General features: G+C 42.3%; 1 protein-coding gene across 2 annotated transcripts in view; it reads right to left on the reverse strand.

Moving 5' to 3' along the window:
* LOC143889805 (DNA-directed RNA polymerases I and III subunit RPAC2-like) overlaps positions 1 to 21,078 on the reverse strand; it is a 21,359-nt gene continuing 281 nt past the window's right edge. Inside the window, exons 1-4 of one of the 2 annotated variants that reach the window (XM_077394163.1) lie at positions 20,063 to 20,498; positions 9,669 to 9,783; positions 4,447 to 4,523; positions 1 to 345 (exon numbers count right to left, since the gene is read on the reverse strand). In XM_077394163.1, coding sequence (XP_077250278.1) covers positions 206 to 345; positions 4,447 to 4,523; positions 9,669 to 9,783; positions 20,063 to 20,354 — 624 coding nt within the window. In that variant the 5' untranslated portion in view covers positions 20,355 to 20,498 and the 3' untranslated portion in view covers positions 1 to 205. Of the gene's footprint in view, positions 346 to 4,446; positions 4,524 to 9,668; positions 9,784 to 20,062; positions 20,499 to 21,078 lie in introns of those variants that run through there. The other variant, XM_077394164.1, reaches the window with a different exon arrangement.

The following is a 21,078-nucleotide window of genomic DNA, read 5'->3' on the forward strand; positions in this document are numbered from 1 at the left end:
TTGGAATTCAGTTCTTTCAAATAGAATACCAATAGGGAATAAAAATCAAACAGTCTTGAGGCTATATAGAGCCTTATACAGTGTACAATTCAGCAGTCAATGCCATTTTGTACCTTGAGATCACGGGTGGCATTATCATCTTGAGCTGGAGCTGACCATGGTTAATGTCTGTTCCCAATCATTCTCTACTAGTTCGTATCTCCGTCTATGGTTTGATGTTCATTTGCTTAACAGGCTCTGTTACTCTGAAATCAACACCTGCCTTGTCAAAAGTTTTCCTCACATGCTCACACATCACCATTAAGTCCTGGAGTGCATCCTTCAATACATCCTTAGCAGAATCACCTGCAGAACAGAATAAAGGTGGAAAATAAATTAAGGAAATTTAATGTTTCCATTCTCTTAAATTGCTATGTCCAGCACCACTTGCCCTCTAAAATTTACTCTCATAACCATTGGACTGAATGTCTTGCATTAAAGTCAGTATTTCTTCTTTCACCCAGAGGAAACTACGTAATGAAAAAGCAACCCAAAGGTTTGACCCTACTTTCCCAGTTACACAGATGAATACACCCACAGTGAGGCTCGTACTATTTCTAAATTTTCTACACATACATATGGTTTATGTCAGCTTCCAATGGGAGTGTTTTTGCAAAAAAAGAAAAGAAAAAATACCATAAAAAACCTTGAGTTACGATCATTTAGCAAGGTGTTTTTCTTGCCAACATCTGATGATTCCTTTCTAGCTGTCCGTGGACACGGCAGAAAAATGATGTCTCAACGAAAAGCCCATCTCATGGTCGTAATTATGAGATAACAGAAAACCAGTGAGTATGGGCAAAAAGGATATCTGTATTCTTATAGTGCAATCTCTTTCAAGGGAACTGCTAAGTAAAATTCTGAAGCCATTTGGGTTGTGCGGGATATTTCCTAGCACCCTCAATACACAGTTTGAAGGATGGAATCTAACAGGGTTGGGATCTTTAGGTAACTCCTATGGTCCATGGTTCCTTTCGCTGGGATTTGGACTGTTTGGAAAGCGTAATAACAGAGTTTTTTTATTTCAAGAGGACGCATTTGTTATACATTTCGCTGAAGATCAAGCTAGTGGTTATTAGCTGGGCTAGCTGCAGGAAATAATTATTTTTATTTTTTTGAAAGGTAACTATTTCATTTCATATGTATAACTGTACATATAAACACACGGGACAAGCTGTCCCTGTGGTATACAAAAACAAAGACAATTGAAATAACCCCCATGGCTTTGTTAAAAGATATCTCCATATTTGGACGTATTGCACCCTCCTTTGCTAATATGTCAGCCATGGAATTCGCCGTCCGTCTCCTGAGCCTTAATGAAGATCGGAGGTCTCGAATAAGATCCCTTATCTCTTCCACCGAATTCGCTAACCGCCATGGCCCAGCGCGTTTGTTCCCAGCCCAAGCAATGGCGTTTGTGGAGTCCCCTTCCACAAGCAAAGGACCCATATTATGAGACTTGAACCACTTCAAACCGAATAGCAAGCATTTTGCCTCCGCCTCATTTGCATCACAAAATCCAGCCAGCCCTGAATAAGTCATGATAGTGACACCATTCGCATCCTGCACAACACCCCCAATTCCACCCAGGCCTGGGTCCCCCAGTGAACTCTCGTCAAAATTTAATTTAAAATATCCGGCCGGAGGAGCACTCCATCTAGGACATATGGAGCGTGCTACTTTCCTTTCAGAGAACACAATTAGGCCCTTACGCAATACCTGATCAACCGAATAAGAGAGTTCCCCCTTGCATTTAGCCCACTGGATGATGGCAATCTTGATGGTAAGAGAGATATGAGAGGCCACCATGGATTTGCCATTAAAAACTCTATTGTTCCGTTCAAGCCAAATAAACCAAATAATGGCATAAGGAACAAAAGACCACATTGCTTCGCCTATACAACCCTTGTAAGCTCCACCCCAATTCTTCATAATTTCTGAAATACTATTAAAAGATTACCCAGGCCATTCCACAAAATCTCATTATGTCCATCCAGATAGATAACGAGAAAGGACACAATAGAAGAACGTGATCCAGAGACTCCGAGTTCTTTCGGCATAAAACGCACCAACTAGCTAGGTGAACCTGCCTTCTCTGTAATCTCTCACATGTATTTATACAACGGTGTGAGACCGCGCAAGCAAACGCCGCAATACGTGGAGGGATATGTGATTTCCATAAATTCCGCCACCGAGAGGTATTGGATGGACCCTCGTCCAGCTTTTGAAAAAAAGATTTCACTGAAAAGGATCCCTCGGAATCCGGGGTCCAGATCCACGCATCTTTCACATTAATAGACAGATAAGCGTTGGCCAAAGACTCTAGGAGCACCGTGAAGCTATCAATCTCGTTATCCTCGAGATTTCTGCTCAATCGAATATCCCAGAAGCACTCACCGATGTCAGGATTGCGGATCAAGTAGTCTGATATTTTAGCATCGCGGTCCGATGCGATTCTATATACAATAGGATAAGCATCGCAAAGAGTTGTCTCACCAAGCCATATATCGGACCAGAACTGCACAAAATCTCCGATTCCCACCTTGAATCTGACGTGTCTGCTAGACTGATCCCACACCGAGTGAATGGAACGCCAAGCCCCTGAACCTTTCCGCCCCGAGGGGGCACCGCATACCCAATCGCCCCATCCTCGCCCGTATTTATCCCCAATAATATCATGCCATAAGGCATCCTTCTCAGTCCCAAATCTCCACAACCATTTTCCCATTAGGGATTTGTTACGTAATCTGATCTTCCCTATCCCGAGACCCCCATTTTTCTTGGATTGGCACACCGTTGACCACTTTAATAAATGCCTCAGCCTTTTCTTTCCCCCTCGCTACCTTCCCAAAGAAAGTTACGATGGATTTTTTCTATCCGAGACACCACCTTTACAGGAATTTTAAACATAGACATATAATAAACCGGCATATTGGCTAAAGCCGCTTTGATAAGGGTGATCCTCCCTCCATAAGATAGGTATCTCTTCCTCCAGGTGGCTAATGTTCTCTCAATTCTTTCAATTACGGAATCCCACATTCCTACTTTCGGAACACCCAAGCCCAACGGCAACCCCAGATAGGTTATTGGAAAGGAACTTACAGAGCAGCCAAGAATCTTTGCATGTCCCGTCACATTCTCAGGTGACAGATTTATTCCGGCTATTACACTCTTCGATAGATTGATTTTAAGCCCCGTTGCCATTTCAAACCAGCGGAAAAGCCGCTTCAAGTTCCCCATACATTGATGCCCCTCCCATAAAAAAAAACGGTTATTGAAGGATTCTTCCCCTATTTCTCATCTTCAGTTTGCAGGAAATAATTGTGGGGCATCTAGGTGACAGATCAGCTAAGTAACTGGAAGGATTTCCTATGGACCAAAGTCCTGAGAAAGAAGTTGAACCCTATATGGTCACCTCCCCCTGTAGACTGCATCAAACTGAACTTTGATGGCTACTCGATGGGAAACCAGGGCTATGCATGGCTAAGAGGCAAGTTAGAGTCTCCAATAGAAATATTATTTTGTCTTCTCTGGGCCTATTGGTAGGACTGATTCTAACAAGGCTGAGGTTAGAACATTTCTCACAGGGCTGCACGTATTTCACGATACTAGAGAGAGGGATAGTAAGCTAATGATCGAAGGGAACTCTTCAAACATTATTGCATGGGAAAAAGGATGATATAGGTCCTTGCAGATTGGCATCATATATCGATGAAATAATTGTCAGATACAGGGGAAAGGACCTCTCTTTTAAGACATTCCTATAAGTGCAAATGACCTTGTGGATAGGCTAGATAAGAGTGATGTTGGTAGATCAGAAACTTTTAATAGGAAATCTCTAACTGATGATGATGTTCTGCTGTAATTTTTCTAGTTCTAATAAATTTCATTAGGATTTTAAAAAAAGAAAAGAAGATAAAGCTAAAATAAAAATGCCAGATATATTTGTTACAGTCAATCCAGAGATGAATTTCCTTTATACTCACACCTAAATAGATGATTCAAAGAGCCCACTACTTTCAATGGTGTGTGTGTGTGTTCATGGTTCGTATAAAATATAAGCATTTCTCACTTAAACTAAGAAGAAGATAGGCAGCTGACCATTTTCATAGGTAGTAGGACAGAATTTCTATTCTTTCATACAAACTGTAGAGTGTATACTGTCTATAAACTCACAAACCTTGGGCGTGTCATGTACCGTCATCTTTAAATTTCAGGAACTTTCAGATTTTTTTTACCTCAACATGAAATTTTAGAGCTGGTTATTCTGAGGGTGGGTATCAAACCAACCTTCCACAAAAATTCCATGTGCACATATACAAGTAAATTTAACAGTCAAACCTTCAAATAGGGACAGCACATAAATGAACAATATAATAGATAGATACAAAGGAGGTGGTGGCATACCAGTAGTCTGAACTCTTATGTTAACTCGGTTATCTGATGGATGAGGAATGCTGTAACCGCAGAATACTACTCTTGGGCTGTAAAACATTAAGGAAATGAAAGTAAACATAAAAATAACTGCACCAAGTAGAACCAGTATTCAAGAAAGAACAAAAGTAACGGCCAAGACATCGTGTCAAATAGCAAAACCAGGATGAAAAATATAATAGCTTGTTCTCGAGAAGTTATTTAGGCCTTTTTAATGAGAATCTAATTGAAGACTCGTACCTAAAATTCTGTGAATGATACAGTGCAAAGATTGGGGACATGCATTTCCCTCCAAATGTTGTCACTTTTCATTAAAATTGATGCACCAATCCATCATCGATGATTCAAAGGATTTTAATCGGGAAGTAGAAGGATATAGACCACAATTTCCAAGAATACATCATTTTTTTATGTTAGGTCACCGTAGCACAGGGAGGGGACAATATAACCATGGGAGATTATTTATTTTTTGACATAATGGACTAGTAAAGGTCCTGCCAAACTGCAGCTTACAGACCAAAAAACAAACAAAAAAATTCTAATGCTTTACAACCATGATGAAATTCATAGAAAAGTCGATGGTTGTTTCCCGATATAACCTCTGCTTTAAAACTGCTGAGTTAGATGGCATTAAGAAATAGAACATCATTCAACAAATATGACCCAAATTTGGTGGAATAAGCTTCATTCAAATCAGTGTAAGACGGTGCTAACTCTTGATTCAAGATTTCAACGTGACTCCAATGGAATCTGAAAGCAATGTCCAAAAACTTTAGTCCGCTCCAAGTTTTTGGACATCGGCTGAAAGATCAAATGCTCCAATTCATAGTTGTAAATTCCGTTTCGGTCGCCATTTCGTTTTGGCCACCGAAACGGAATTTCGGTGGGATTTCGGTCATTTCGGTGCATTTCGGTCGAAACTTTTCGTTCACACAAAAAATATATTAAAAAATATGAGAAAAATCCAAAAAAAATAAAAAAATCAATAGAAAAAGATGAAAAACTAATAAATAGTCCAAAATATGTGTCCCAAAAGGCATATTCATTACTTAAACACATAAAGTCTTGCACAAGTGCAACTGATAGTCTGATACATAGAAAAACATTAAAAAAAAAAGATACATGAAAATGAAACATAGACAATAGCTAGTAGCAACAACTCTCAGTCATCATAACCCGGATGATCATACTCAATGTCTTCTTCGTCGTCGTCGTCGTCGTCGCCGCCGTCATTACCACCTGGACCACCAGTATGGACATCTTCTTCAAGAGGCATGAGAAAGTCGTCGTTGTCGTCCCCGGCCCCAACCACAACAGTAGGTGCTTCAAGATTTTCCCACCCAATGTCTTCCGGCGTGAATATGACATCTTCTTCTTCTGCAACCCAATCCATCATGACATCCAGATGGTCTATGCTCAAAGGGTCACTAGTGGTAGATGATTTCCTCAACAAGTCCCTGAAAAGGAAAACATTAAGTTTAATCAATGTCAAAGGTTAAACTTAAAAGCTTAAAGTGATGAGGTGAGAGTTGAAAACATTATATTACGTTGTATACCTTTCTCGAAACTTAAGATTGTAATGGACAAACACCAAGTCATCTAATCTCTGGTGCTCCAACCTATTTCTCTTTGCAGAGTGAATGTGTTCGAAGGTGCTCCAATTCCTTTCACACCCAGTCGCACTGCAGGTCTGACTGAGAATTCTGATCGCAAATGTCTGTAATTCTTCCACGTCACCTCCGAATTGATTCCATCATGCAACTGTAAAGTAACAAATAGTAAATCATTATTTGTTGAGAAACTGAAAGTTAAAATGAATTATACTTAATTAAACAAAAAACTCAAATATACCTGGTCCCAACTTCGTTCAGTTGCGGATTGCAAGCTTCATTCCAAACATACCCTTAGCCTCTCGATAATCCTCAATCTGATTGGTGATGAGGTCTTGTGTACCTTCATCAGGTACCAGTCGAGTGATGCATGCCAACAAGCCTCTGGAGACTTCACTGTGCCTAGAGAAGGTAGGAGTGAAAAAGAGAGCAGGGTTAAGAAAATATCCTGCTGCATGGAGGGGTCTGTGGAGTTGCCTATCCCATCTTTGGTCGATGATCCTCCAGATGGGATTGTAATCTGATTTTCTCTTCAACCTCTCCTTGATGTTCTCTTTGGCCTTATCCATAGCCTCATATAGGTAACCCATCGCCGGTTTGTCCTACCGATCTACCAAGCGCAGCACTCTCACTAAAGGCTCGCTGATGTTTAGAATGTACTTGCATTGGTCCCAAAAAGATTTATCCAACACAGTACTAACTACCCCTTCACTCAGTGGGTGTTGGACAAACCTACTAGTACTATACTCATCAGACACAAACATCTGCTGAAGTGCTTTCCGATTCAACACCAGACTTTGTATGCTAATGAAATTTGTAGCAAATCTGGTTGCAGCAGGGGGGCACAACTCCTTCCCTCCTGTGAACTTCTTCCTCATCAAATTCAAGAGGCTTCCATGGTTGTAGATGAACTTTGTAATCGTTCGAGCCCTCTCAATTGTGGTTGCTATGTGAGGAAATACAGTCGGTTTGCACAGATGCTCCAAGATGAGATCTAAGCAATGAGCTGCGCACGGAGTCCAGAAGAATGTACCAAACGCGGCTTCTAGTCTTTTCCCAGCAGCTTTGTAACTTGGCTCACTGTCAGTTACAAATTGCACCACATATTCCAGATTCACCTCTCCGACAATCTTTGCAAAGATATTGTATAATTCATCGGCATTCTTCACTATGCCAGATGCATCAACGGATTTGAGGAATATGACTCCTTTAGGGCAGTACACCAAAAATGTTGATTAGGGAACGTTGTTTGGTGTCTGTCCATTCATCTGCCATAATGCTACAACCAGTGTATCTCCACGACATCTTAATTTCCTCCAAGTAGTTGTTTACCTCATCCACTGTATTCTTCAAAATGGGACCCCTTAAAGCATGATAAGTAGGTGCCTTATAACCCGAACCCACGGCATTCACAGCGTCAAACATAGGTTGCCAGAAAGGTGAATTGGCAACGTTGAAAGGGAGATTGGCATCGTAGCAAAGCATGCCAACCGCCATGTCTGCTCTATCCATTGTTTCTTTAGTAGCCAAAGCACTTTTAATGCTTGGCTGGGCTCCAGGGGTTGTTCGTGCTGCAAAGAAATTCCTGATCCCTCCTGTGATTCCCTTCTTCTTCCTTTTTTGTACCACTCGGTTCTACAAGAACTTCCTTACCTCTTCGTTGAGGGACTTGAGGCAATTGTGTGCCAAGGTCTTCTTCATCCTGCTCTTCTTCTTCGTCTGGTGTGCCATAAAAACCTCCAACCTCTGCTCTGGATATGCTCATCCTAGCCCTTTCTTTTCTCTTTGCATCTAAAAGGTGCTTCATTCGATATTTTACATCTTCAGTCACTTTTCTGCATGATGCTACTTCACCAGGAACAGCCGCTAAATGTTCTTTCAAGCGGGTTATACCTCCACCCGATATGACTTTGCCACAGAATATGCAAGTTATTTTATTTCTTTGACCCAGAACCAATGTATCGTAAGACCATGCCGGGTCATCCGATCTAGCGGGTGCCGAACCAATAGAGGATGCTCCTGCAGAAGGTCCCGAACCCGACCCACTCATTCTGAAATGAAGTAGAAGAAGGGGAAAAATGAATTAGAAAAAAGAAAATTGAAACAAATTACAAAAAAATGAAGTAGAAGGGGACAAATGAAGTAAGAAATAAAAGAAAGGAAATGGAAAGAAATAAAGAGAACCTTGGGGTTGAACTTGAGTTGAAGAGAAGAAGAAAAAATTAGCCTTCACTCACTTGAAATAAGCCTTTGGAAATAGTTCTTGAATTCTTGTAGTGGTAAGTTGAATGTATGCCTTCCCTTTGCTCCAAAATAGACTTGGATTGAGTTGAAGAAGAGGGTAGATTTGTAGGAAATTTAGTAGGATAGATAGTGTAAGTGAAAGTAGAGAAGAGAAGGAGAATCACTTATGTGAAGGTGGAGGAAAAGAAGGTAGGGAAAATGCTATTTATAGAGTTTTTTATTGATTGTGCATTTAAAAATGACTAAAATACCCTTCCCAACAGTTATAAACGGTCACATTTTGAGGTTAAAATGGTCAAAAACCAAAAAGAGCCGTTGCAGGGGCATTGTCGTAAATTCTGCAAGTCAAACTAGCCGTTATGGACGATTTCGGCCGGAATGGAGAATTTCGTCCATTTCGGACGAAATTCCGGATTTCAGAAAATTTCGTCCGGAATGGACGAAATGGAACGAAATTTCGTCCGAAACGAAATTTTGTCAATTTCATTCCGGAATTTGAACGAAACCGGTTCGTTTCGTCCATTCCGGACGAAACGAAACGGTATTTACAACTATGCTCCAATTCAATCCTTGATAATATATTGAATTAGTAAAGTGAGTTAGATAGCACTGCATAGGACAGATCATAGTAGCCAGAAACTCCTTGGGGAGGTGGGAAACTCGTTTCCCCTACAACACATTTCAGAAAGGTGGGAAACTTGTTTCTCCTAAAAGGTGGGAAACTCGCTTTCGAAATGCACGAGAAACATAAAAGAAACTTATATGAAACAAGTTAGAAATGTATGGAAAACCTGTAGAAAACGTATGTGATACATGTGGGAAATATGTGTGAAACTTATGAAAATCATATTTAAAAAAAACACACAAAAAAATCGAGGAATAGATATTAAAAAGGAAAACAACAGCGTATACCGTAATAAAAAGTAAAAGTAAAAAATATCCAAATAGAAATTTGAACTTAACAAAATTTAAATCTACAAAACCTTATATTTCATGTTTTCCTTGTGTTTCACTTGTGTTTTCAGTAACATTTCTCCATCGTTTATGAAACGTTTCTAATGTGTTTCCTAAGATGTTTCTCGTATGATTTTTTATTGTTTTCCTGTTTCTCATTTCCCCTCTATTTTTTTCTTCCGTTTCAGGTTTTCGTTTCCCGTTTAGCTCCCCGAATCCGTTTCCAACCCTGGCAACTATGGGACAGATCAAACAGCCAATACCTTAATAATTAGTTGAAAATGTCAGATAAACAACAATCAATAATTTCAAGGGAAGGACAATAAATCAATCAACACATAATTATAGAATTTGTAGAGCCAAGTTACACCACAAGAGGTTACTGACTCTTTATTCAAGATGAATCTGACGGAATTTGCAAGGGTGTGATCCTCATCAGCAAAGGAAAATGTTGACGAGCTTGGATTTGTGAGGGAACCATGTTCCATTGAAGAAAATATTCCTGAGTCCAAAAGAAGACAGTTTAACACATAGCATCTTTTTTACCAAAAAATGGAATATGATTGAAAATGCCATACACATCTAATTATCAATAACCTAAATTCACCAATTACGTGTAAAATCTTTATTAACAATATAAATATATGCAAGAGCAAGACAGAGAGAGAATTGGTGAACTGATCTGACTTCTCATTTTCACAATATAGCATCACAATGACTTACAAATAAAAAAATGACTGATAATGAAGGGCAGCCGACCACTTCCTAACACTCCCCCTTAAGCTGATATGTTTGTTGGAACATAAGCAGCTTGTTGGTCAATTCAAACTTATGTGATGATGATATATATTGAGTCCCTTTGTGGACACATCTGCGATCTGTTCATGACTAAAAATATGCAAAGAAACCAAAACTTCACTCTCCACCTTTTCTCTGACAAAGTGGTAGTCAATCTCAACATATTACAACCCGACATGATAACTGAATGTTATGACAACTTGATTGCACGATGGTTGTCAGAATAACGAATATGGGGGTCTGATTTGATGTCCTTCTCTTCTTGAAGATGACTAAGCTAGGCTAGCTCTCCAATCGTACTCACGGCCCTGTACTCCACTTTGCAACTGGATCTAACAATCATACATTATTCTGTACTGCTCAGTGGTATAAGACAACCATTGACCACAAAACTATATCTTGTAAAAGATCTTCTTGAATTAGGGTCATCTACCCAATCAACATCTGAACCAGAGTTTCAAAATGCGGTCGAAGAAAATCCTACTCAACTAGCACGACGCGGTCAAGTACTGGGTTGAAGCTATCACAACTCGGGAGAGTCAAAAGAGTTTTTATTGACTCTGTAGGGCAAAAAGGGAATGCGGCCAAGAGAAAAAGGAGTCAACTGGGGGGAGTTGACGATGACGCAGGGTAGTTTTAAAACTGTGATCTGAACATCCGTCAACCTTTAAAATTCCATCCAAGCGTACCACATAAACTAAGCCATTATCAAGAGTGCAGCTGACGTATAAGATGATTCATTTAGGGCATGTTCGGCAACCATCTAAAAAATGGTTTCTCCTGATTTTGTAGGTGCCAAAATGAGTAAAGCGATAAAAATCCCTAGAATCTTGGTCAGAAGCCATGGCCCATCATGACCCGTTTCTAAAATTTCTTATTTTTGCGATGTTATGCGATGAGATTCTACGGATCGACTTGGAGTCGCTCCACAGATTCTCATCAATCCGCTTCTACCGATTCTTTCAGCGAGAATGAGAAGCCTTCCCGAGCACGCCCTTTAGCTTCCTACAAGTGCTCCTTCCTCAGACCATGGAAATGCTGACAGAACTCATTTACTGAATAAGTAATAATAGGTTTGGTAAACATGAGATACTGAGAACCGACAACATAAAGAAAGAGGAGCTACCAACAAAAAGAATAGGCCTAAAAAGTAGAAACGCAGAAACCCTAAGATTACATAGGCTTCCAAAACAAACAAAAAAAATCCCTGCCATAGAACCAATAGAAAGGAAAGCAACTTATCATTGACCCAACATCAATTACACAACCATTAACAGACACTCTTGGCACCCCTAAGCATTCATGTAAGCATAACAACATTGCAGAGTTAGTTAGCCTTCAGACCATCCAAAGATACTGTATGTTATTCATTTTCAGAGATGCTTTTTGGTTCTTCCTCCTTTGTCTCTTACTTTACTACATCATAATCTATGAATGTGGGGGCCTGCCTAGGTATGGGATTAAGTGGGACCCAGCCTTGTATGGGACAGATTTAAAGGGCCTAGTCTAACGTGTTCCACCAGCTCAGAGCTTTTCGCATATTGGTTAGGTACCTAACATTTAGTATTAGAGCAGCCAATACATCCAGTGTTTGAGTCACAGATGTGGCAACTTGTGGAGAGGACTACCTGGAAAGGGCTACCTAGTAAAAACGAGAGTAAAAGCTGCCAAAGTGAAGTTTCCACATAGTGGGCCCCGCAAACGGGGAAACCTGCGGAAAGGGCTACCTGGGAAAAAAGCAAGAGTAAAAGTCGTCACAGAGTGGGCCGCCGAGGACGGCCAATACGTAAGCGTGGTGCAATATTACGGTCCTGAGTGGGGGCTGCCTAGGTATGGGACTAGGTGGGACCCAACCTGGTATGGGACAGGTTTAAAGGGAAACACTTTCAATCATTATTCGGTCACATTTATTGCTCCCACTCATCTTTCAACAAGGACCCTAACAGTGAAATCACAAAACTTAAGAAGAGGTCACGATCGGGCATTAGGTCAGACAGGTTTCGAGCGTATTGAAAACAACCATTCCACTTGCATTTTGTTAAAGGGAAAAATAAAGATAGACCCCCTCAACTATCTGACATTTTTACTTCTAACCCTATAGTTTCGAAGTCACCAACAACACCCCCTGAGGTTTCGTTGGGTTTTTTTTAACATGACGTAATGGACGGAGAGCAGGAAATGACTGTAATGCCCTCATCTTTTTTTTTGAATGGTAACTGATTATATTAAAAGGGAGGACCGAAAAAACCCTCCCGCGCCCCACTGGGCCAAACTTACAAACTGAAGGAAAAGAAAAAGAACGAAACTACAATAAGCAATTAGGGGGGAAGATAATCGAAAAGTTCCAAAGACTGCTTGACCACCCCCGCTTTAGCCAACCTATCAGCGATTTCATTGGCTGATCTTCTCACATGCAGGAAGTCTACCGAGCATCCGGCCGATAAGTCATTTATTTCGTCAAAAATACGAAGAAATCTCCAAGGAGGAGAGACCGAACCCTTAAGCCACCTTATAACGTTGACAGAGTCTCCTTCCACCATGGTGTTCGCTAACCTCTCGCTTCCTAGCATCAAGAATCCTTGATACGCAGCTCTGACTTCGGCTTCGGTAGAATCAGCGACTCCTATAGGCCCAGAAAAAGCCTTCACAACCTCCCCCTCTGAATTCCTTAATACGCCCCCGATCCCTGCTGGACCGGGGTTACCCAAGCTTGATCCGTCAAAATTCAGCTTAGAAAAACCTACAGGAGGTTTGACCCATTGCTGAGAGATTCTAGGAACGGAGACATGGCTGTTGCATACCACTTTCCAACCCGCCCACAAGTCGAAAGTCGAAATAAATTTGAACATCGGCAGCGCCCTTGCCCATGAAATCGAAAAGACAACTACCTTGATATATAAGAAATAGGGAGAATTTGATCGCCCATCGAAAAGCCTATTGTTCCTTTCCGACCATAAAACCCACAGCGTAGCCATTAGTGAAATTGACCACAATACATTGCCTTTTGATTTCCATGGAGAAAAAGCCCACCCCTCAAAAAGATCCTTCAGTTGGGAAGGAAATACCCACTCAATGCCGAATCTTGCCAGGACCCTTCCCCATACCTCACGAGCGACTTTGCAATGTATAAATAAATGCGCGGCGGATTCTCCGTCTTCGATACACATGGCACAATGATTGACTATGATCATATTCCTGTCCCTCAAAAAGTCTACCGTTTGAATACGGCCGAGAATCGCCGTCCACCCGAAAAAACAAATTCTAGGAGGAACCTTCATCTGCCACACTTTTGCCACAGACCGATTTACTGCACACGGATACATTCCTTTGTAAAAAGATTTAACCTAGAAGTAACCCGATGATTCCCACATCCAGATCCTTTTATCGGCCCCCGAAGAACTAATGTAGTTGGCTTCTAAGACCTGAAGAAAAGAGACCAACGAGAGCAATTCCCTGTCGAAGAAATTTCTGCGGAAACACAGCTTCCATATCACCTTATTGGCCCGGAACTCGAAGCAATCTCTGACTAAAGCTTGTTTGTCCCTGGCTACTATATATAAATCAGGGAACATGTCTTTTAAAGGGATGACAGAGCACCAGGCCATATTCCAAAAAGAGATTCTATCCCCCGAGTATATTCTATATCTGATGCCGCGGTCGAAAGATGGACTCAAACGCAAAATATCCCTCCACAGAGTCACTCCTGGTTTCCTAAATCGATTTAGGGATCTCCAATTACCCACGTCTGCTCCATATTTACTGCCTATGACTTTCGACCATAACTGAGACTGCTCTTCGCCGAACCTCCATAGCCATTTCCCCAAAAGGGCGGCATTTACCTGGTTAATTTTACGGATTCTCAAACCTCCGCCGCGTACCGGCTTGCATACATCTTCCCAGGATACCAAGGAGAAACTCTTTTTTCCTGTAGATCCGCCCCACAAAAACCTCCGCTGAATTAGTTCAATTCGCTTTGCAATAGAAACAGGGCACCTGAATAATGATAATTGGTAAATAGGAAGATTCGACAACACTGCTTTAATCAAGGTCAATCTACCTCCTTTTGATACCAAATTCCTTTTCCATGTGTCTAGTCTCCTTTCAATTCTTTCCACAATGGGCGCCCACGATCCTATTTTCGGTCTGCCACCTCCCAGAGGGAGGCCAAGATAAGAAGAAGGAAACTTATCCAAACGACAACCCATTAGATTCGCCAAACACCTTGCTTCCTCCTCCCCCACATTCACGGCATACAGTCTGGATTTTGAGAAGTTCGATCTTTGACCCGTGATGACTTCGTAACACCTCAAAACTGCCTTAAGATTCATTATTTTAGATAAGTGGGGGGAGCTGAATAAAAGAGTATCGTCTGCAAATTGCAAGTGAGACACAGCTAGCCCGCTCGGACCGCATTGGATACCTTCAACTAGACCCACGGTTTTGCCTTTCTCCATTAAGAGACTCAAAACTTCGGCAACGATAACAAACAGGAAAGGAGATAAAGGGTCCCCTTGCCGCAAGCCTCGAGACGATCGAAAAAAGCCTTTAGGAGAGCCATTAATAAGGACGGAGAACCAAGCCGACGATACGCAACTCTGTATCCACCCTCTCCAGCGATTCCCAAACCCCATTTTACCAAGGAAATAGTCCAAACACTGCCATTCAACTCTATCATACGCTTTTTCCATGTCGAGTTTGCATACAACCCCCGCAGATCCCGACTTGATCATCCAATCCACCGTCTCATTGGCCACCAGAGAGCAATCCAAAATCTGCCTCTGGCTTACAAAAGCACACTGATTCAACGAGATAATGGAGGGGAGAACCACCTTTAGTCTGTCAGCCAAAATTTTAAACAGAACTTTATATAGACAACCAACTAGACTAATTGGACGAAAATCCGAGACCTTCACAGCTCCTTTAATTTTTGGCACCAGAGCTATGAACGACGCTCCCGTACCTCTATCCAGCACCATCCCTTCGAAGAAGGCCTTGAAAAAAGAAAAGATGTCTCCTTTAACAAACTCCCAGCAAGATTGGAAGAAAGCCAGACAGAAACCATCCGGTCCAGGAGCTTTGTCGCGATCCATCGAAAAAACGCCAGCCTCTACCTCTTCATCCGAGAAAGGCCGTTCCAGCACACTCATGCTCTGCTCATCTAGGACCTTAAATTGCATGTCGTCTAATACCGGTCTCACAATGTCTTCCGAGGAATATAAAGACTTAAAGAAATCCAGTATTTCCTTGGTGATGACACCCCGATTGAATGATGAGACACTGTCTACCTCAATAGCCGCTATATGATTGTTTCGCCTCCTCGCACTAGCGATGCTGTGAAAATATGCTGTGTTTTTGTCCCCCTCCTTTAACCATACTGCTCTTGATTTCTGACGCCACGATATTTCCTCCTGTAATAGAAGATGTTTATGTTCATCCTTGTGGAGACCCAACTCTGTCAGCTTTTCCTCTGTAGCGATCCCCTCCTCATCCGCCAAAGAGATCTCTCGAATGCGATCCGATAACCACAATTTCCTACCTGACCGTTCCCCCAGACGATTAGAGTTCTAGTCTTTGAGTTTCTTTTTAACCGCTCGGAGCTTTTCCCCTATAACAACATCCGCCGCCCCGTCTGCCTGGTGAGAAACCCACCATTCCCCCATCAACTCCACCATCTTAGGGATTTCCAGCCAAGCCAAGTCGAATCTAAAAGGGGAGGGACCCCAAGAACTCAGACACGGATCCAGCAATAAGGGGCAGCGATCCGAGACCGAGTGAATAAGAGCCTTTTGAAAAGAGTCCGGAAATATGGATAACCACTCTGGACAGAACAAAAACCGATCAATCCAACTCTTCCTGGAGTTTCTAGACCACGTAAATTTAGCCCCTGATAACGGAATATCAATCAATTCATGCCTGGCTATAAAATCTGAAAAGTCACCCATATACTGATTGGATCTGCTACACCCTTTTCTTTCTTCCACCCATCTCACTTCATTAAACCCCCCCCCCCCCCAAACACCACGGGTGATTCCACTTATTCCTGACTACGGATAATTCTTCCCATAACTTGACCTTGTCATGCCTCAAGGTTGGACCGTAAATGGCTGTAAAAGTTACCCAGATAGGTTCCCCCACTTGCCTCAAAACGGTTGAAACTGAAAACTTGCCTAGCCAAGAATCTTGCACTTCCCACCTTGATTGATTCCACATCACTAGAACTCCCCCTGCAGCTCCAATGGCGTCCAAGGCCATGAAGTCCCAATTCGCATTCGCGCCTAAGCTCTTGATGAGAGATCGATTCACCCCCTCCAACTTTGTTTCTTGAATACAGACTACCATTGGTTTATTCACTTTTACAACTGCTTTAACTTGGGCCTGTTTTTCCAAAGACCCCAACCCGTTTACGTTCCAAGAAATTATCTTCATGGACATACCGATTGGATAGGTAACGGACCCCTTGTACTTCCTCTTCTACGGTTTTTCCTACTTGAAGATTTAGTGGTACTGCCGGGAGACCCTTCATAACTCACGTCAGATTTAAGTTTCGCCAGTTCCCTCAACATCTTCTTAATCCCCTCTAAGCTGGAAGGGTCGGAGAACCTGCGATGATCTAACTCTCTGCCCTCTGCAACCCTGAATAGCTCAATTAACTGATCCTCCGATCCGGAGTAAGATAAACCCAAAGCCATGCTTGTAGATATGATGTGGTTTACAAAAACCTCCAAAATCTGATCTTTAGGATCCACCCAGGATATGGGTTTTGGATCAACCTCCGGAGAAATAACCACCGCCAAGTCATTACTCCTGTTTTCGGACCCAATAAAGTCTTCGTGGACCCTAAGATCCTCCCCTCCAATGCCCTCCCGCCAAGCCGGCTGCCCGCAACTAACGGAAGATTCAGTTGAAGAAGGAAGATCCACTATCCCCTCCCCACTTTGCAACAGTAACTGGCCTTGCTTACCCTTTTGCACAACAACATCGCCCGGATCTTCCACCTCGAAGTTACATGCTCCCTTAGAGACTTCTGCGAACTCGTCCAGAAGGTTAGAGATAATATTAAGTTTGCCCAACCTCCCTACTTCTCCTCGGGTCCCCTTACTAGGTGAGAGGCAGGACGAAAAACCCTTGGCTTGCACAGACCAATTGACTAGAAGCAAGGGAGAATAGAAAGAAGGAACTAACAAGTGACTATGGGAAACTTCTGCCCTTTCAAGACAGATCTGATGGTCGATAGAGAGCCCATGGACCGATATATCCATCAAATCCATCAAATCACGTGGGCTTTGGGCCTCCAGACAACTCAGGTTAAAAAGATCCACCCCTCGAGGATCCACCTGCCTTCTCAATGGAGAGGATTCAAAAGGAACTAAAAATTAGGGTTTTTTTTTTTTTTTTGATGGGCAAGCTGGGGTTGGGCAAGACCCCTACCAGATTCATTTAAAGTAATAAGCAGTACAAAAGATTAAGGAGGCTGAAAGGCCAGCAAACAGGGAACAAGCTCCCAGCATAAAAGCAGCCAAAACAGCGGCAATAAGGACATCAAATTACAGAGAGTCTTCATATCAACGATGAATCTTAAACTCCCAATAAGAGATGTCGGAAGAGAGACCATCATGGCATCGAAGGAAGCAAATAGGAGGGAGTACATGGGGGGATGATTACAGCCGAGGGTATAAAGATCCGGAAGAGTCTTTGGCAAGCAACTCTAAAAGGTCATCCGGAGCATCCAAGGGGGGGAGAACTTCTCCTCTGCAAGAGCAATCACCTTTGGAGAGGTAGTCGGCAACGGCATTGGCCTCTCTCTAGATGTGTGAAATTTTCCAAGAGTGAAGGTTAAGTAACTCTTTTTTTATCTTGGAGTGGATGTGGATGGCTCTCCAAGGGCATTGACTTTTGGTTGTTATGATATTTACTGCTAGTAAGGAGTCAAATTCAATCCAAGCGTGGCTGAAATTATGGATTTTTGCGAGGTGAATCCCTTGGAGGATTGCCTGGAGCTCAAGTATGTGAATTGCCCCAGGATCAGCAGGGAGAGAAAACATTGAAAGGCAATCCCCTTCAGAGTTTCTAATGGCTCCTCCAATGCTTCCCTGATCATTTGCGAGAGAAGCGTCTGTGTTGATTTTGACCCAGTGGCTGGGGGGCTTTTCCCAAGAACAAAAGGATTTCGGCTTTACTTTGGGGTTGCAGGGGAGGTTAAACAGGGCAGCGCAACTGATGCTTTCAGCACTCGGAGGGTCACATCTTTGAAGAGCAATTTGCTGTTTGTGCTATCTTTTGTTGTCATGAACTCTGATATTTCTTTCGTGCCAAATGTTATAGATAGCTGCCTGGAATAGAAGTTTAATTGCAGTGCTGAGTTGACCTTTGCCTTTAAACTGGGTTCTGATCCATTCTTCTTCCTGAATAAGACCAACAGATCTTCTTTTGATATTTAGTTTTCTGAGAATAGCTTGCCATATCCATTTGGAGTAAGCACATTCGAAGAACAGGTGGGGAATGGATTCAGAGGATTGAAGGCACAAAGGGCATTCATGAGGAACACGAATTCCTTGCCTAAGAAGCCTATCGCGGGAGGCAAGCCTGAAGTTAATTGCCTGCCAGGATATAAACGAGTGTCTCGGGATATTGCCAGAAAACCAGATGGTTGAGTGCCAGGTTAGAGTTGGATTTTTGACCCTGATGGCTTCCCAGGTAGATTTGATCGAGAACTTTCCATTGGGGCAAGGTTTCCACACTACAGTGTCCTCCCCATCCGGGTCGAACAGAGCTTTGTGCAAAATTTTCTTGAGCTCGGCCAGGTGAGGTAGATCAATGATGCTGTCCCATCCCCCATCAGAGCGCAGATCGTTGACAGTACAGTTGGATGGAATAATTGTTGTAATTGAAGTTTGATGCTGAATTATATCATCCGGGTGCCATGGCTGCTTTCAGAAGTCTATTCCCCTTCCATCAGCGATAATGTAGCACACATGCTCCTGAATCGAATTTCGAGCTGTGAAAATTCCCCTAAAACTCCATGATGGCCGGCTGGGCTGTTTCATTAGCCACACATTTTGATTTCTAATATATTTCTTTTTCACCCATTCAGCCAAGAGAGATTTTTTATCAGAAATGATGTTCCAGAACATCTTCATTTTACTAACTTTATTAAAATCGTGTAACCGACGAATTCCCAGGCTGCCTTCAGTTTTTGGCTGAGAGACTCTTTCCCAAGAGATGGTATAATAGAATTTTTTTGAATCCGAACCCGACCAGAGGAAAGTTCTAAAAAGACGCTCAAGTATGAAAAATTAGGGTTTTCATACTTGAAAACTGAAAATTAGGGTTTGATTGAAACACTCATTTATTTATTAGCACAAACCCTCGATGAAAGGGGTTTTATTTGTCTTCTTCCACATCATCATCATGCTTTGCACATAAACCCTAAATTTTAGGGCTTTTTTTTGTCTTTATCAAAAAAAATTTCTTGAAATGCAGGGTTTGATACTTTGATGTATACATGAAGTGGGGTTTCGTTGTCTGTGATGGGGGATGTCTTAAAGAAGATCCACTTGAGGCCATTGAGGAGGAGGAACTGTCAACTAGGAATAAAAAAAGCTTGGGAGGAAATGGTGTAACCCTAGTCCCTTTGCAAATGGCTTAAAACCAATGAGGAGGGTATTTTTGTCCTCAAAATATTAACCCATGTTACTTTGTCATTCCATAAGGTTAAAGTGATGGACCATCAACGGAGGAGGGGGTCTACTTAAATGTGTCAAAGGTTCAGGGGGTGTCGTTGGTGACTTCGAAACTATAGGTTAGAAGTGAAAATGTCAGATAGTTGAGGGGCTCTATCTATACTTTTCCCTTTGTTATAGCGGCATTGAAGCTATCTGATCGAGAAGCGGTTTCATGGCATGATTTTGGAAGAAGAGACGACCATCTCTACATAATTTTACTAATAGCAAAAAAAAGAAAAAAGAGTACACTAATAAAAATACCTTTAACGAGAGTGCTGGTGAAGCTCCTTCTTAGAGAGAGAGAGTAGCAGGGAGGCCGAAACAGAGAACAGATAAAGTGAGAGGAAGAGTCGACGAAGGATTTTGAGCTTTTGTTACGTGTTAGGATGAAGTACTTCTTGGCTCCAACCAAGTACAAACTCTCTTTCCACCAAGTAATGCCTCCAATGCGGGGCAGGGCGGGGACGGAGATGGGCCCGCCCTCCCGGGCCGGCCCCGTTTCAATATGCAAGCCATTATCAGTTTTAGTGTTTTTTTTGTGAACGTTAAACATTTCTTTTACACTACTGATACTGGCACTACCATATTTTCATAAGTGCAAAAACACAGCTTGTCTTTTCTGCTTCGTGGGCATTAAAAAGCCTTTTTGGAGGCGGGGATTGGGATTAGATATTCCCCGCGGGCGGGGACAGGGATTCCCCCCATTCCCTGAAGAGGGGATGCGGAATTTCCCTTCCGGTGGGAACAGGAACGGGGACATCCAGCCCGCGCTGCCCCCGTTACCAGCCCTACACATGGAGGGACGGGCCCAGCTCCATCCCCATCCCTGCCCAAATCAGGGAATTCTTGCCACACGTGGGGCGGATCCCCATTTTTACAGGTGAAATTGCCTGCCCTACTCCAATGCAAGGCTCAAACAAAGACAGAGAGCTGGATATCATAGGTAGAGTGATGAAGCTTTATATCTATCGACTTTTGCACTAAAATATAGCTCATGGGTATGTTAGATTAACTTTGGGCAACCTTAATGCATTCTTATAAGGAAAAAATATAAGCGGGCAGAAGTACAAGTGGGAGCTACTTGTTCAATGATCCAAACCTTCTACATGGGAGGCTTGCCCCCTACTTAAAGGCCACAAATTGTTCACATATAATTGTCCAATGGTGGTGGAATTTTGCGTGTAACCCATTCATAACAAAGCCTAATAGATAAATGGTTTGGATTATAAGAGGGCCACCACTTTTACTTTTGCCTGCTCATATATTTTCAAGGAAAA

The sequence above is a fragment of the Tasmannia lanceolata genome, unplaced genomic scaffold (genome assembly GCF_043159265.1).
Source record: "Tasmannia lanceolata isolate RefF3 unplaced genomic scaffold, GAP_Taslan_0.1 ptg000013l, whole genome shotgun sequence".
Lineage (NCBI taxonomy): Eukaryota > Viridiplantae > Streptophyta > Magnoliopsida > Canellales > Winteraceae > Tasmannia > Tasmannia lanceolata.